At 33.3% G+C, this 19,283-nt stretch overlaps 1 protein-coding gene across 2 annotated transcripts; it reads right to left on the bottom strand.

Annotated features, from left to right (window-relative positions):
• Window positions 1–329: 329 nt before the first annotated feature.
• LOC138331014 (microprocessor complex subunit DGCR8-like) lies at window positions 330–19,166 on the bottom strand. Of its 2 annotated transcripts, none has more exons than XM_069278474.1 (17): window positions 18,553–19,166; window positions 17,709–18,068; window positions 16,996–17,138; window positions 16,177–16,531; window positions 14,859–14,975; window positions 12,695–12,764; window positions 12,007–12,067; window positions 11,307–11,376; window positions 10,729–10,830; window positions 10,048–10,146; window positions 9,427–9,503; window positions 8,943–9,043; window positions 7,233–7,332; window positions 5,625–5,681; window positions 4,661–4,744; window positions 3,955–4,065; window positions 330–3,411 (listed from the first exon to the last, which is right to left on the bottom strand). In XM_069278474.1, exons 1-17 carry the CDS (start codon window positions 18,851–18,853, stop codon window positions 3,334–3,336), a joined length of 2,286 nt encoding a protein of 761 aa, XP_069134575.1. In that variant the 5' UTR covers window positions 18,854–19,166; the 3' UTR covers window positions 330–3,333. The 2 variants fall into 2 exon arrangements, with proteins under 2 accessions (XP_069134575.1, XP_069134576.1); XM_069278475.1 differs by having other exon boundaries at window positions 16,195–16,531.
• Window positions 19,167–19,283: the final 117 nt, after the last annotated feature.

Raw genomic sequence — 19,283 nt, 5'->3', positions numbered from 1 at the left:
GACGACTGATTTTCCTTTGATATCCGCCGGCCCAGCTTTTGATGTAGTTTGCGGGTACGAGGGTTACCGTCTTACTTTCTGAAGCAGGCCGTCATTTCATGAGCTGTTGTATTTTTTTAATGAAAATTTAAGACATATCCTCAAAATATTCCGTTCTTAAAGCAAGTAATAAACGTTGTGAAATTTTTGTTGAGAAATATGGTTTTTATTAGCGGTTCACAGGCGTCTCGCGTGGTGTTTAGTAATGTAAAGAGACAGTCACGAATCCTTCTGTAGTTACAACACAATATTTTTTAAATTTAGTATATTCTGATACAACAAAACAAACGTTTTAAATTTGTACAAAGTTTATTGTCAACATTTTTATATTGACCAATTGATTTGACAAAGAGACAAAAACTATCTGTAGATAAATATGACAAATAACATCCCATAATAGATCCAAAAAGCCACAAAAACATGTTCATGTGGTAACCAAGTAAAACCAAAATTAACTCGCTGTAGTAAGGAGTTACCTGAAGCAACATCCAAATTGGTTCACCACTCCCTGGACTATGTCTTAGCAAAACTGTAGGCTCTGTGTGTAGTTACAAATGAAACAGGTAGTTTGTTCCATTGATGTACACCAAAATAATCTAGTAACAGTACACTGTACAAGTTTCAACCTGGGTGTTAAACTCTTGTGTCTCTGGTAATCTTCAAAGAAAATCTTCAAAGTCCCTGTAGGCCTGTGGTTAGTCAGTTTATTTTCTCCCGAACTGCCTTCAGTTTTATTTAAACATAGTCCATGGGTAGATATAATGACAGTGAGAGTAACCCCTGGAATATCGAGGATAAAGTATGGAGGAAAAGAGTGTTGAAGTATCTTTCCTGTTCCAACATATATCCCAGTTTGGTCCACATTGGCACACATACATATGTACAAACACTTATAAATATATTACCAACACATAATTTAATTAAAACAGATTTTAATTAATATCAACTCTCCTTGAGCACAAGACAAAACTGCAGGTTGTTTTGTTTTTAGTATTGTCAGGATGGAAACCATGTAACTTACATGTACATAAACTTACATGTTACATTAAAGATAAATAAGTGGCAATGACTAGCATTGTCGACATCAAAGGGACTTGAAGGAATGAAGTTGGAGTTTAGACCCAGTTTGACTTTACAAGGCCAGTAATATTTAGACCAGAGAAACGCAAATTAGGCCAGCCACGTTACAGGTCTTTGCTATTATTAGGCCAGTGATGTGACAGACTTTGATCATAAGTATCGACTTAGTCATCAGTCCATTGGTCTGTCAGTAGGCCATTCTGTAATGACATAGGTCATTAGGTCAGTTACTCAAGGCTTAAATAGGCCAGGTGATAACATAAGATAGAGTATCATCAACAAATGAGTTTTCAACAGTACATATTAGATGTGGGACTATATAAAGTAAAAAAAAAAACTATCTCTATGAGAAAATCAATGACTCATTTGGTATTTTTTAATCACAGTAACTTGCCTATGCAAATTTACTTTAAAATCACTGGTTTTCTATGCAAGAATGAAAACCATACTTTGAAGCTTACATCATTAGGACTGCAGATATAATAGCAACACATGAATAGTGGGATGTGTTGTAGGACTAGGGGATATACAAGTACCGGGGGTACACTGGGTTTGACACTGGGAACAGGAATGAATACAGCATGATGGAATTAATACAGGAACTAGATCATAAATATTAAAGCAACAAGAACATCACATCTACCCTACTTAAATCATGCAGAAAAACATGTAATTTAGTAAAGACTAATGAATTTTGAAAACAGAAATGGCTGTATGTACCATTGATTGGCAATTGACTAGAATATCATTTACAATCTAAAAATAAAAGTACAAGTCTAGTCTAAATTGCTAAGTCATTCAACACATAATATGAAAAAAAAAAGAAAAGAAAAAAGAAGAAGAAGTTTTTACCAAATTGGAACCGAAGAGCATAAGGGTGCAAAAATAATGAAGATAAAATTGACAATAGCCATCTTCCTGCCATATGTTCTTATAAAAATTGAGATATTTTGGACATGGTCAAATTTTGACTTATTTGGCATTTGGCACAAAGCACCAAAATTTAACGCACCAAAATATGTCTACATCTATCTGTTTCCATTACATTCAAAAATATTATGAATTACTTATGTGAACATGTACTTTCAGGTAACATTATGGAATACAAGTAAACCTTAAAATATGTTATCTTTAAAAATTTACAGAACACAAAGGAAATTTAAATGAACCAAAATTTAACCATCCTATAAAAAACACCAAAAAACGCCAAAATTTCGCAATGCCAAAATATCTCAATTTACGGTATCCTCTTATGGGTATCTGAACCAGGAGAACCTAATTTTGTTTTCGCATCAGAAGACAAAATGTCAAATCACCTGTTGTGGATTCCTATTCCATGAACTTCATACTAAAAACACCAAGGACGGAGAGAAGTAAATATCTAACAGGCTATGGGATATAAACCGACTATTCACTCGCAAATTTTGATATGTCTATATGCAGTGCTTACAATAAAGTCCTTAATGAAACAATGATCTTAAATAATCATAATTGAATATAATACAACTATTTGTATCGGGGGTAAAATTACAACTTTGATTTGATGATGATATAATCAAAAGAAAAACTCTACATTTTTTTCCACTCTGATTCCTTAATATCGTCACACAACTACAAATCACCTAATTTTCGCGTATACAATATTTTTCATTATCAATATGAATACATAAATTTGCGATAAAAAGCTATCAATGACAACCATGTGTCATATATATACAGGTATCTTTCATGATGTTCATGTTCGAGCTCGCTGTCTCAAAAAACTTGAATTTCCCTAAAATAAAGTGGTTTTAATGCAGTAATCACATTTTCATGATAATTTTTTAGGTCAATTATATTATAACTTCATTGTCTATATTTCAACCACAACGCTAAAACAAAAGTAGACACATCTGACGGCCAGCAGATGTGTGGAATATAATGGAATGTCTATACACTGAAGCACCGAGAATCTAGCACAAATCTACCGTAAAAATGCAAAAAAATAAAGTCAAGAAAATAATGCATCCTCTGATGCAGAGTACAATTGATTGCCTGATATATAGCGTTCAGATTTGCTGAATTCCTCTAACTCATTAACCCCTGAAGACACATTTGACCCTTCCATTTCAAAAGCTGGAAGAGTTCATAATGAAATTTTAGGGGTGAATGGAGACACCGAGACACCTGTGTCCTTTGTTATTATGACGTTGGTCCCTTACACACAAATCCTCATCATAAGTCCAGACTCGTTACAGTTCCTGATAAAGCTGAACTCTCCACTCTTAGCTTCCCCTTACTTTTGATTGCTTCCTGAAAATTCAAGATTAATTGGATTCAAAATATTTTTCAGAATTCTTGTGGCAATGGCTATTGGCTCTTGCTTAGCTTAGCCAACCAACAATGATTTTACTAATTATAACGTCTTCTGTGATTGGCTTAAGTCAACTAAAAATGATCTTACATTTCATAAAGTCTTCTGTAATTGGCTTAAGCCAACCAAAAATGATCTAACATTTTATAATGTCTTCTGTGATTGGCTTAAGCCAACCAAAAATGATCTAACATTTTATAGCGTCTTCTGTTTTGATTGGCAAAAATGATCTAACATTTTATAGCGTCTTCTGTTTTGATTGGCTTAAATATTTCATGGGCCAGATCTCTAACCAAGAGGTCTTTGTTTGTAACTGATTCTATACAAATGTGATTTAACAAAAGAGGTTTCCCCTATCCTCCATGCATCCAAACAAAACAAAAATGGCCCTATAATTTTTTTAATTCAGAAAACATTGGGTAATACTTTGTTTATAACCTATATTACAACATTTTATTGTTATGTTGCCTGTGATTATTTACCTTTTGTTTGTAGAGTTTCTCCATTTCCTCTTTGAGTTTGTCCAGTACGGCAGTATTGGGTTTCTTTGAGCAGGTTTGGGACTGAAGTTCTGTTATGGAATGTTCTTCTCTCTACAGAGGACAAATAAAATTGCATGTTTATCAAAATTGAAAATCTACGGATTACAAGCTTTGATATATATATAGTGAACACAATACACACTCATTACTATAGTCTGACATATTCTGTCATTCTAGTGTCGTTTTATATCGACTTGAGCCAAGATCACATTACAACTGAAAATTGCGGGAAATAAGCACTTGGCACACTTATAGGATTGGTATTATTACTAGGTTTGTGGATTCAAAACTTAATAATTATGAACATATCTTTCTATCCATATGAGACAACAACGGAGAGAGAGAGAAGAATGAGTCTGATCAGGCAGGAAAGCTTTTACAGACTGCCGAAATAGAAGGAGACACGTTCTTTTATAGTTTCCTGGTCCAATGAAAGTATCGACAATATAGAAACTTCCACATTTGTATAAAACAAAGTTTTTATTTCGTAATAATATTTTTAATGCCGATCTGTTTGTTTCCACAGTTTATATAGGGACAGATTTCTAAAGTTTATTGGCTCCAGGCCTATGTAAAAAGAGGTTAGAATTAGTAATTCAGACTACAGTCACCTCTAATCTGGAACATTGAACAGGACACCACTTACTTTCTTTTCCTTGAGATTTTTCCATGAGGATCGTCCATACAAGCGTAGCAAGGAACCAAGATTTGTGATGTGAGGGTGCAGCTCCTGCCAAAACACAATATTGAATATTGAAGTTTGTTTTATCATTCGAAAATGAAATACCGTATTCGATCCAATAAGTGCCCATGTCACTATTAGCGCCCCTCCCCCTTTTGATTCCTCAATTTCAATTGTCCGGTTGTAAATAACGACTTAAACTATCTAAACTGTATAGGTTTGCACTTTGCTTTAGCAATAATTTCCTCATAGTAAGCATCTTTTTATTTTTTCAATTTTCTAAACGCCCTGGGCGCTTATTAGGTCGAAAACGGTATATGATATTTCTTATTCAGATAACTTCAAACACTTCTTAAAAGTTTCTGTAGGAAAGCATAGCAGAAGTTAAGAAGAAAATCTAAATGAAGGAAGAGTGTCCTTTCTGTAATGCTTTCCAGGCTGTTAATTTTTGAAGGGATGATATTCCACCGTTTTTGTGAGACATTGCTATGATCTTGAAAATTAGATTTGTGAATGATAGAGAAATTTTCATATCTGACATATATAACCTGTCATACAGCTGCGAAAAATTGCTAAAATATAATTTTCTTCTTTATACTTAAAATGATGAATATTTCTTATCAGCATAAGTAAGCGACTATACCGTATTCATGTAACTGGACCCTAACCACAGACCAGATGTTAAATAGTTTGATATTTTTTGTAGTAGTGATTGATATATATTCTGTCTTTGCATATTACAGAGTTAGCTCCCTTGCAGGTAGGTATTGATTGTTACATCATTATTTTGTGAGCACAATTCACGTCATTTTCTCCGAAACGTATGACGTTAGGCTTGCAAACACATGACGTCACAATCAATACCTACCCGCAAGTGCAGATAACTCTGTAAAATGCAAATTCGGAATAGAATCCAATGTATGCTAACCTGTAAGATGGCCTGAGCTGCTCTCTGTTTACCTTCCCTTTTGTTCTTACACACCACCTGTAAACAACAACATTATTATTATTATCTATAACAACTTACACACAACCTAAAGATATAAACAACATAATATATACTGCCCTCCAAAAGTTCTGTTACATGTGCAGTTTTACATATGTAAAAAAAAGTACAGAAATATGTAAACTTTTTTAATAAAGATATGTAAACCTTTTTGATAAAGATATGTAAACCTTTTTAATAAAGATATGTAAACCTTTTTGATAAAGATATGTAAACCTTTTTTATAAAGGCATCAGCATATATCATTTATCAATTACATATACCCAGTATGTATTTATCTTCTCTAGCTCGTTCTTTTTTTCGAGAGTTTTCTAAAATATAAATTGTCAGCAAATTTTGACAGAAATTTTTTGGAGGGTAGTATATTCTGTAATAACTTGCATACCATCTTCGATTATCACTGAAATTAGTTTTTTTATTAGGCATCACATATTACATAATTTACTGACAATTTTTCTTACATTTAACTGTGGCTTAGAGAGGTAGAATATACAAAGTCCCTTCTATTTCAATACACTTACCACATTCCAGTACCACACTATTAAAATGTGTTTGTATACATTGTATTATATTTTTAGTTTATATATCAGTGTTTTTCCTGGGTATTTTGGCAAATTGCCACCTGGTGAAAATTGGGAATTTTTTTGCGATAAAAGTAGGAAATGAAAAATTTAAACGGTGTTTATGGAAATTTTGGAAAAGGTAGAAATAGAAAGTTATGCTTCTCTAAGAATCAAGTGTAAGAATAGATTAGATACTAAAATACCACTGATTTGGGAAATTTAGACACAGAATTGGGAAAAAATAGCAAGAAATACAATTGGGAATGGGGCCTTATTTCGGCCCCAAATATACAGGCAGGAAAAACACTGTATATGTATACATTGTATTATATTTTTAGTTTATAAATGTATACATTGTATTATATTTTTACAGTTTATACATGTATACATTGTATTATATTTTTAGTTTATAAATGTTTACATTGTATTATATTTTTACAGTTTATACACATATACATTGTATAATATTTTTACAGTTTATACATGTATACATTGTATTATATTTTTACAGTTTATACATGTGTAAATCAAACTATAAATGATTTACCCTATGATTTTTCCCGTTTAAGCCCAAGACGTTAACAAACACTTGCATAAATACGTCACTAGGTTTTTTCTAGAGCGTTGAAAAAGGAAAATGAATTCTTTTCCATGGTCAAGTGTTCAATATTACTATTTTAGTTTTCATATTTTTCCTCTTTCCACAAGACAAGGAGATAGTTTTTATTATTCAAGATATAATAGTTGGACAAGGCATCATAAATTTAAGATAATTTCAAGATTATTTATGAGCGATTACCAATAGCAGAACATATATAACCAAAATAACTACAATTAATTAAAATGAAAATTTCCATGCTTAACATTATACCTGAAAACTGTCAGTAAATTCTTTTGATCTCCCATTTATCTAAGGACTCGGTATATGATTTTATACAATTGATCAGGAAAGTTTTCGCTGACTTACTGTGACAGTGCGTTTCCCGACCGTTAGAGAGTATTCACTCTTTTGGTGTTTTAATGGTTTCACATCAATTTTACAGTTTGTGTCTCCCATTCCATAGTTTCTGCAAAACATGAAAAAACAAAGGTTTGTTAGCTAAATATGTTTGGATATGCTTGTTTCATACATGTACTGGTATGGAAGAAAGCTCCTCTGTTAAGACATTCCTGTAAGATGTGTTAACTTACCTGCTAAGACATTCCTGTAAGATCTGTAATCTTACCTGCTAAGACATTCCTGTAAGATCTGTAAACTTACATGCTAAGACATTCCTGTAAGATCTGTAAACTTACCTGTTAAGACATTCCTGTAAGATATGTAAACTTACCTGCTAAGACATTCCTGTAGGATCTGCAATTTTACCTGCTAAGACATTCCTGTAAGATCTGTTAACTTACCTGTAAGACATTCCTGTAAGATCTGTAAACTTACCTGCTAAGACTGTATTCCTGTAAGATCTGTAGTTTTACCTTCTAAGACATTCCTGTAAGATCTGTAATTTTACCTGCTAAGACATTCCTGTAGATATGAAAACTTACATGCTAAGACATTCCTGTAAGATCTGTAAACTTACTTGCTAAGACATTTCTGTAGGACCTGTAATTTTAATGCTTAGACATTCTGTAAGATTGTAACCTGCTAAGACATTCCTGTAAGCTGTACTACATTCCTGTAAAGATCTGTAAATCTTTTACATGCTAAGACATTCCTGTAATTTACTGCTGACATTCCTGTAATTTACATGCTAAGACATTCCTGTAAGATATGAAAACTTACATGCTAAGACATTCCTGTAAGATCTGTAAACTTACCTGCTAAGACATTCCTGTAAGATCTGTAATTTTACCTGCTAAGACATTCCTGTAAGATCTGTAATTTTACCTGCTAAGACATTCCTGTAGATATGAAAACTTACATGCTAAGACATTCCTTAATTTTTCCTGCTAAGACATTCCTGTAAGATCTGTAATTTTACCTTCTAAGACATTCCTGTAAGATCTGTAATTTTACCTGCTAAGACATTCCTGTAGATATGAAAACTTACATGCTAAGACATTCCTGTAAGATCTGTAAACTTACTTGCTAAGACATTTCTGTAGGACCTGTAATTTTAACTGCTTAGACATTCCTGTAAGATCTGTAATTTTTCCTGCTAAGACATTCCTGTAAGATCTGTAATTTTACCTGCTAAGACATTCCTGTAGATATGAAAACTTACATGCTAAGACATTCCTGTAAGATCTGTAAACTTACTTGCTAAGACATTTCTGTAGGACCTGTAATTTTAACTGCTTAGACATTCCTGTAAGATCTGTAATTTTACCTGCTAAGACATTCCTGTAAGATCTGTAATTTTTCCTGCTAAGACATTCCTGTAAGATCTGTAATTTTACCTGCTAAAACATTCCTGTAAGATCTGTAATTTTACCTGCTAAGACATTCCTGTAAGATCAGTTAACTTACCTGCTAAGTCATTCCTGTAAGATCTGTTAACTTACCTGCTAAGACATTTCTGTAAGATCTGTAAACTTACCTGTTAAGACATTCCTGTAAGATATGTAAACTTACCTGCTAAGACATTCCTGTAAGATCTGTAATTTTACCTGCTAAGACATTCCTGTAAGATCTGTAAACTTACCTGCTAAGACATTCCTGTAAGATCTGTAAACTTACCTGCTAAGACATTCCTGTAAGATCTGATATGGACTGGGCTGTCCTACTTTGTTACATAGCTCATATACACGTGGGTCCTCGATCTTAATCTCATCAAAAAACTGAAACAAAACGATAATCAGCAGGTTTAATCATCTAATGTTATAAGTAGCCAGTAATTTTCATGGAGAGGATATCTTTTTGTTTTTATGCGAAGCATAATAACATTGCTGTGATCATAAAAATATACCTACAAATTTGATTAGCCATATCTGTATACTCTTATCATCTGATTGCAAAATTTCATTTTGTTAAAACTTAAAGCCACCAAAAACCAACTTTTATTTAAATCAGACTGTTTGTTAATGTATTTTTATACATCTATCTAGCAAGAAATTCAATATTTTCAGCTACAAGTAAATAGTCAGTGTCAAGGTAACATTAATTCAGTTAATAATTTTGTGATTAAGGAAAATTGACAATATCACACAATGATAAATCATACCGATAAGTCTTCATCTTTGTTAATCTCTTCTGTGACTTTGCTCATTTCAGGGATAAGGATGGTAAGAGTTTCTTTAGCTACAAAAGAAAACATTGAGTTATGATAACTGAGAGTCAGATATCAATAACAATATTACTCCTGCTGTATCAGCGTCCTCATTCATCTTGTTGACCACCAAAACACACTTGGTGAGTGCTCATTTGCAGAATAGGTGAAATTAAAAGAGAATGAAAAAAGAATCAGACAAGCCTGTCTATAAAGGACAGCAAAGAGACAAAACAAAACTGTCCTTTAAAGACAGGTGTCCTTTATACAGATGTAGATCATTAGTAAATTGCAATAATTGGGGTTGCTGAATCTGTCTTTTATAGACAAGTGTCCTGTATAGAGATGTCTTTATAGTGGTTTTGACTGTACTGCCATATAAGACTCTTTCATATGTAGATATGAAGGATAGGGATATTCTACCCAAGGGTCACAAAATGTTGTAAAACCCGAGGCTTAAATGCTGATCATTTTAAATCAAGTACACATCTTAATTCATAAAGAAGTAATTATCAATGAAGGTCTTATAACTGATAATTAAGTTTTGTCTAACAAGAATCCAAATTGAACACTTGCCTGCAGCCATCTTAGCGGATTTTTTACTGCTGGAATATCCAGTACCATATTCGATATCACCAATGACAACAGTCGCACTGTAGGGATTCTGGGCATTTTCTGTAAACACAGACAAAACATACTCATTTCATAAAACTATGAATGAAAGCCAAATTGAATGTTAACTACCATGAACTGGCATTTATCATGTATCTAGCCTCATGGCTTTATAAATCACATTGATGTAGTTTTGGTACACAACACATTGTCTCATGTGGACTACCAAGTTTGAAGTTCCAACGCATTATATCATAGGAGATAGCTTCCAAATAAATTCTATCTTTGACACATAACATTGGCACAAAATTATCTTGCAGACATCATATAGAATTCATTAATATTAGAAATGCCACTCCACTAAATGCTTGTTAGATTATTAAACTACTCCGCCATACAGTCACTCGTATACGATCTATCTACAGAATGATTTACTATAGACAAATTGAACTTATCCTTATCAAATAATTCGGCATAAAAGATTTTTACCATTGCTTTCTTTTTCTTTAAGGTCAAATACACCAATCACAGCATTACCTCATAAATTAATTATAAAGAAAAAAGTGCTAAAATATCACCCTGAGAGTAGAGTAGACACCAAAGTGGTAGAAGACATGTCTAACCAAAAGTCAACCAGACACTTACCTAATTCTTTGAAGACATATCTAGGCTGGATTCTGAGTGTGTGTTGTGCGTACTCATGAAGAATACACACATAGGATTTCCCCAATGGATTTAAAACAAATTCTGAAAATATAAATGTTACCAGAATAACAAATAATATTGTAAGTTTGTAGCATCATCTCTTGCCTGAAGTATAAAAACCAGGTAAATGAAATCTTAAGTGATCAATCAATGTTTTGGGTGAAACTACACATTTTTTTCAAAACCAGAGGAAGTTTAACATTTTTTTTTTTTGTTGTTGTCTGTAAGAAATTAAATTAAAATAATACTATAATAATAATATTAATAAGACATACAGAAGTTTTACACAGAGATAGACAACAGGAAGTCTCACAAAAGTTAAACAAAAAATTCTTAAAAAAGGGGAATTTTTTTCTTGTTTCCAATTGGGATTACAAGGTATACATAAGGGGAGGTAACTCCTTGAGGAGAAACTACTGCATAATGGCACTTAATCTGACCTAGATTGATCTCTGACATACATGAATGTATCCTTAAAGAAAATTCTAAATTTTTGCACAACAAATCGTAGAGATTACCTTTGAGCTTTGGTTTTTCATCTCCTTTCACTTGTGGGATTTTGCAAGTTATCAGTTTGGTGGTTGATGGCTGGAAAATACAGAAATAGACTTTTCTTTAACAACTGTGAAAATAGCTTAGTATTACTAGTATATATCTTGAAGAAGAGACATTTAAAACATAAAGTTTCTGAGCCAAAACATCCTAAAACATATATGCCAAAACATCCTAAAACATATTATCCATGGATTACATATTTTGTATTTGGTATGTCAATATGAGTTAAAATAATATCCAAAATGTGTATGTTATTCTACTTCACCATTTAATTACTGATATCATCACATAGAAATATGTAATTTGGGTGTTGTAAGAAGGAGAAATTAAATTTATAAACAGAGAAATCCCATTCAAAACATTGCTAAAAGAGACAAAATTGATTCATCAGAAAGTTGTTCCAATCTTTAAATGTATCATCCACTTTATATTTTTGTATATTTCGCAGTTTCATTATTTCAACGTATTCAAGAATACATAAATTCGCGGTCAAGGGCTCTTACAATATTGCATTCATAAACACTTAGTCGTGTGATATATTTGAACTTGTGTTCAAGCCATCTTGTGAATTAACATATAAGTAATTGTCACATGAAACAGTACAAAAAGGATTCTATCACATGGACATCATCAGATGACTTGTAAAGAAGTTAAAGAACTTACAAGGGCAGGACGTGATTGGGACCTTATTGCATTCAAATGTCGTCTTCTATCTTTCCAGGTCCTACAAAATCAGCAATATTTCAGTATTAAGGGATATCACACTAGGCAATGGCTATAAATATTTCTTGTTAAAGACATGAATCAAAACATATATAGTCACAAATAAACAGATTGTTAAGGGCTTATCATTATATGGCAGTTTATATTAACTTTGTGTGGATTAACTTACACACATATCTTTTACCAGTTTTACATTTATACATCAAAGTAGTTTTAGTTGGATAACAGTCAAACTAAGAGTAAATGAAGCTGTGGAAGCACTATCTGTCTATCAGGATACAAGAGGCCCAGAGGGCATGTATCACCCACCTGGTTTGTTAAGCCTAATGTAATGAGTACAGTTTATATCGAAATATTACTGTCTGTATCTCTATTTCTCCCTATTATGACCATACATTATTTAAAGGAATTACCTAATTTCATTGGACCAAATAATACTGCAACAGGTCCATGTGTATATGTCAAAGTCATGATTATACTAACTCTGTTTCCATTTCCCTAATGGATGGTTCAGGCCAAATTCCATTCACATCTTTGTGACCAGTATTGATTTAAAAGAAATATTGAGGGACGCTGCGCTATGGCAAAAGCTCACTGGGGCCAGGTGACTGAGCTATATAATACTCACTTAAACTTTTTCACTGTGATTGTCCTGAACTCAAATAGCTTTGTACAATATTCCCGTAGTTCTGTAGGGTCTGAAACATAAGATTTGAGAAGCTGATGAGACATTGAATTATCTGTGTTAGTATAGAGAGTCTGCATACAACATACAATCAAAAATTGTTTCTGAAATGTTTTCCCTTTCCATTCCTATTATTAGTATAACTGCTGTAACAATATAATTAAATGAAATTCCTGGACACAGTTTCACAAACATTCCTTAATTCTAAGGAATTCCTTAACTTCTCCATAGGAAAACATTACAAAAGTAAATGAAAGCTCCTTAATATAAGATTTTTCTGTAATGCTTTTCTATGAAAATTGTTAATGAATTAAAGGGACAATTCAGTCTAAGAGAACATTAAAATTTGTATATATATCAGATAAAACAACTTCTAATGGAAATTAGATCAGTCAGTGTTACTGTGATATGCCTGAAATGCTATGGTGGTGCACGTGTGTGAAATATTCAAACTTGCTCGCTGTCCGCCATTACACACTGTGGTCGAACTTCTTGTATGCCGAACCCTGTCCCTTGCTCGTAAAGCAATGCAACTTTTGGCTAGAACTGCTCAAATCGCTCTGACAGTAGTGTGTTTACCTTATTAGGTGAATTGTCTTGCCTAAAAATCATTTTATTACCTTCTCAGTGGTTATGTAGTTCATTTGTTTAACGTGCGTGACTTTGGCTCGGGTATGGGTACAGAGTTAATATTGTACCTGCTTAATCGTATTGATCAACGATTTAATATTTCAACGATATTAATTAAAATACTTAACAATGTTGTGGAATTTGTCAATGTTTTACGTTATATGTTTCATAAGAAATGTAGAACAATACATTTATGCTATAGTTTGCTTATTGGTTATGTAAAAGAATTTGCCTGAGTGAATTGTCTCTTTAAGGATTTCCAGACTATTCATGATACTTAGGGCCTGGTTTCCATGATAGATCAAGGCAGAAGAAAAACAGCTACTTACTAACTACAGCCGTTACCTAGCAACTATAGGATGTGGTGGTACAAGTGGATAAAATGTTTTCTGACTTTCTATTTATCATCATTAACCATATTTCAGCTTCATTTTTAAATGCCATGTAGGGCAGTTTCCAGATATTGTCAACAGAGACTGCCAACAGGTGTTTATTCCCAGTAATTGAGCTTTGATGTCACTCTGTTTCCTAAACATGGCATGTCCTCAAATTACCCCAACTACTTATAGATTATATAACAAAAACAAACAAAGCAAACAGTCCAAGACAGACCTTTTGATATACCAGATATATGCAAAATTATTATAATACAGATATTTAATATTCACACTTTGTTTTGTAGAGGATCTGATAACACCCCAGTAGGGGGTCATGTTCTGGTGACCTTTATACTATGTACTTCATACAGTCTGCGACTTTAAGCACAAGTCGGATGACCACAACTAGTAATTATACAGCTGGAAAAGTGATAATTGTAATGAACTAGTCCGATTGGACTTGTAGCTCGCAACCTGATTAAAATCAATAAATATCATATTTACAAGAGTGGTGGTCAATTGCATTTTTCAATACATTTTGAGTGCATTATGTATGAGATTGTTTCAGTCTGGATTCATCAATTTATGAGAATTTGCGTTCAGGAATGCATCCATACTGTAATTTGGGACAAAATTGTAAACTGATCATTACTGAAGTGCTGAAGCAAAATGGCTGTATATTTAATTTGGACTAGTAATTAAATAGTCGGACTAGTAAACCTTTGGGGTTTACTATAGTTCAAATGACCAGCAGCGAAAAAAAATTAATGTCACAGACTGTTTATGTTGTGCATTTTCTCCATCTGACTAGAATATATCAACTAAAATGGACGTTTCATCACAGTATACATATGCATGTAACTATGTTGTCCTCTAAGAGCCAAAATAACTACACAATACACAAAAATAATTCTGAGAACTCTGACATGTTGTAAGATCCTCAATGAAACAAAGCGTAAATTAAGTGAGAATAAAGTGAGAATAAAGACTTGCAGGTTTGGATGTTATCAACGATTCCTTTGATTGTGACTTTGTTGTCATACCCTCTAGGTAGAGAACTATTCTATTTTTCAATCACAGCGCATTCTTTGGGACCTTACCCACGGTATTCTGTTTCTTTCTGTCCTCTGCATACTCTATCTTGATTGGAGGTGCCATCACTGTTCCATCAGCTGTCGTTACTAACGGCGCCTCTTGTTCTTCTGTAGACGCCGACACTATCAAAAGTAAATGGAATTTTTTCATACATTTTGAACAATTATTCACAAACTTTGTCTGCGTGTTTTGATCGATGCAAAGAGAAATATGACTCATGTTTCCGTGCAATCAGATTTTGGTAACTTATTAGAAAGATGACAGCAAATGATTTTTGTTCAATATATTACATCACTCTACAATAAATACTGATACTGCCTGACAAATCAGAGCTTTGAGGAATGGAAAATTAAAAGCATGTAGAATATGGTACCTTACTTAATTAATAATAATATCACTTATTAGTTTCTCATAGTATAGAGGATGAAAGTGATAATCATTTGTTAAAGGGGAGAAAACTCTTATTTCTTTTCACAATGGCCTAAATCATAATAGCATGAAAAATTTATGTGCAATATCAGTCAATCTGATTAAAATACAGATCCTTATAACCACTCCATTCCATAAGGGGTCATGTTCGGATGAACTTTTACCATGTGTACTTCCGATCAAATACATTTTCTACACATTGCTATGTCAATTCATAATGCCATTTCATCCCAATATACATAAACATTTAGTTTTGTTGTGCATTTTGGGCGAGATGACTACATACAAGTAAATGATTCAGATAGATTTTTCAAACTATTTCGTCCCCAGTCAAGATTCTGGCAGTGCCAATTTGATTGGCCATTTCCAAAGGTCATCTTGACTTGACCCCTAATGAGATGTTGTCAGATCCTCTTATTAAACGTAGTGATAATAAGGATCTGTATTTTAATCAGATTGAATATCAGTAAATCATATTTCAAATTCATGAACGATAAAGTTATAATTAGCTCCTTCGTTAGTCTCATTAGGAGAACTAGGGACTAAACTAAACTTAGAAAAGCTATAAATCAAGTGATTCTAGAAGTAGAGGAGGGCAAATCAAGTAAGACTATCAGTATGGCATCCAATTATGAAAAATAACTTATAAATAGTCCAGGCCCCAGGATCAAGAAAGGCTTAGACTTAAGTTTTTGCTTGGCCAATAAAAAATGTAACGTTTTATAGCGTCATCTGTGATTGGCTAAGTCTAAACTTAAGACTGTTTTAGACTTTAGACTATTTCATGATCTTGGGGTCTGAATTGGTATATGGTATCCAATTACAGTAAATAACTGATTAATAGTCCTGAACTATTTATCAATCGTGATTTAAGAACCTTACTCCCAACACTACCTGTGGTATTGGTTTCACCATTAGGTTTTGACTCTGTTGGCACTTTCGCTGGAAGTGGTGGCTGTGTTTCAATGTGGTTGGACACAACACCATTTGGGACTTGTTCTGCGGGAAGCGGTCGTTGCTCGTTTGTCGAACTTTCTCCTTGCGGGACTGGTTCTGTTCGCGGCATCGGAGGGGACTTGTTGTTGTTTGGACCTGATTTTGTTGACTCATTCGGCCCATCAGAAGATTCACCATTACAGACGTTTGAGTTTTGTTGTTGTTGTTGGAATTGCTGAGTATTGGAATTCTCTTTTTCTAGCTCCCTCCTGTACTGTAGGCAGGGAACGGCACTAACAGGAATGTCATGTTTCTGAAGAAAGTTCCACATTTTAAATGAAGACATACGACAAAATACAAAATATCAAAAAAATATTGTCTATATGACATATTTTCTTACAAGTTATGGAAACACTCTCATTAATTTATAAAACACATTTTTAGACCAAAAATATGCAATGTTTCCCATCAATAGGATTCAATAGATACATAATTACAATCGTCATTATTATAATTGTCCATATTTCATATACTACCTGGTATTCGCCATTCGCCGACAGTTTGTAATAACTATAATACATATTACTTATAGATAATATGAATATTTAGTTTACTCTCACTACAACTAAGAACTTCTCACAAAGTGCAGGAAGATTTTTGAGAACCCTTTAGTATTCTAACTCATTCACCCCTAAAATATCATTATGGACCGATCTAGTCTTGAATTAGAAGAGCCTAAATGTGTCTTCAGGGGTGAGAGCATGGAACAGAACATACCCTAACACTTCCAGGTCCTAGAAAATAAGGACGTGCCAGTGTGCAGACTCGAGTGGTTTTGTGGAGGTAAACAGGCATACCGCTGTTATGGGTAATCACAACCCAACCTTCTGGTAACACCTCAAATGGATTGTTTCCTCGCTCTGAAATCAGACATGTCCATGATCAATGAACTTTAATTTCTCATGTCTTTCTTACCTCCAATGTTCATATAGCATTACATATGAATTGTGTAAAAGTTTCGTAAAACTTGCAGTTTGTTTTCTATAATACAACACGAAATAAATGTATAACGTCTTTTTTCATGCTGAGTGTTATGTAGATTAGTACTAGACATTTTAAAACTTAAATTACCTAAATTTAAATATAGTGTTAAACGATATAGCAAGAAACGCTTTTATCTGTCATGATATAATGGGACCTGATAACATTTCACGTGGTACATGAATTAGTCCCATTGTTTAACTTTTGATATTGCTGGATTTCAAGGTCAACGTTTTTGTTTATTAGAATCATTTCCCCAGTAATTCAACTACATGTAATTTCATATTTTTACCTGTTAACACAATTTTCTATGTTTATCTGTCAACACAATTTTAGATGTTTACCTGTCAACCCAATTTTAAATGTTTACCTGTCCACACAATTTTAGATGTTTATGTGTCAACACAATTTTAGATTACATACATGTCAACACAATTAAAGATGTTTACCTGTCAACACAATTTTTTCTTTTTGTATCGGACAGTCGGATGTGTTACGTTGTTCAAATCCTTCGTCAAGCCAAGCATAAATTTCACTGTCCTCTAGATCATCCTCGCTGTATAATTCGCCCATATCATTATCTCCCTCTACATCTCCTAGGTCATCAATGATCTCAAACTCCTGGGTACCATCTGCGGGTTCCTTCGGGGTAGTCTCGATACTGTCTGCCCGTAGTAACTTGGCTGGTACCTCCTCGTCAGATTCATCTTCTCCTTTTCCCTCTTCCAAAACAGCATGAGGACGCTTCATGGACTTCGAAGGTTTTGGTGATCCAAGATCCTGGTCATCAATTTCTTTTTCCTCAAGCACTGTTAAAATCATATTCTCTGGAGTCACATAACATATAATTTATACAAATAAAAGATTTGTGAGTTAATATTTGAGAATATAAGGCAATGGATTTCTTTGATATTTAAAATTAGCATTTTTGCAGATCAAACTAACCACAAGTTAAAGATTGATGTTCTTTTTTTCCCTTTTTTATTTCATTTGTTTCACTTTGAAAAATCAAGGTATTTCAAATGACAGTCACATGTCACATTGTTTTAATAAAATGTATTTTTTATGGATACATAAAATTTTGACTTAAAAATAAAGGATACAGAATGGCAAGATTACTTTGTTTGTTTGTATAGTAACTTGGTAATTTATAGCACTGTTGAAGTGGGGTTGGGTTAATTAAAGATGTCAATATCATCTACAAGGATTTATAATATAGCCCAAACTTGATCAGATGTAGCTACCAATAAATCTTCAATTTAAAACCTCTCCAGAGTAATTAAGTTACATTACCTAAAGTTTTGTCCTCATTTATTTCGGCCTCTGACACAATTTCACCATCCGATTCAATATCTTCAACAGGAGCATTACTTGCTTCTGATGTGTTCTCTGTCTCTTGCCAAGTTTCAGGTTCTTCTGCTTTCATAGTTTCCTTAATGCTTTCTACCTCAGATTCTATCTCTCCTTCCTCCAAATCTTCATCCATCTCCGGTGTGTTTTTCCCACCATTATCAGAGCCAAAGTCCAACCCGTTAGTTTTGTGATTGGACGTTTGCGTTGACGATGGTGGTACTATGGAATCTGCTGCTTCCATTGGTCCCGTTAACGTTTATGAATATGTCAAATCACTTTTTTTTTTAAGTCAAATGAATGATACACACATGTACAATGATTGAAGTATGTTGAATTGTTCGATTTCGTAAGCCACCTTTGCAACTTATAAATTCAATGGTACCATTTCAATTAGTATAACTAGGTCTAAGCATTATTTACATTTCTGGTGAAAGATGCGCACGGTCGGAGTACAAGCAAAGGTTAAGGTTTTAACATTGACACTTCACCTTTACTTAATACAGCCCACAATGCACTAAATTCTATCACGAAGAGACGAAAATATATATCACACAACAAACGAAAATATATATCACACAACAAACATTAAATATCAACTTTGATAACACAGAAGTACAAGAAACCTATAAATCTACTGAGCATTTACCAAATATACATTAAAATGCAATTTA

This window comes from Argopecten irradians, chromosome 9 (genome assembly GCF_041381155.1).
Source record: "Argopecten irradians isolate NY chromosome 9, Ai_NY, whole genome shotgun sequence".
NCBI classification, from domain to species: Eukaryota; Metazoa; Mollusca; class Bivalvia; order Pectinida; family Pectinidae; genus Argopecten; species Argopecten irradians.
Note: the sequence above shows the minus strand (reverse complement) of the source record. Positions and strands in the feature narration are given on the sequence as shown.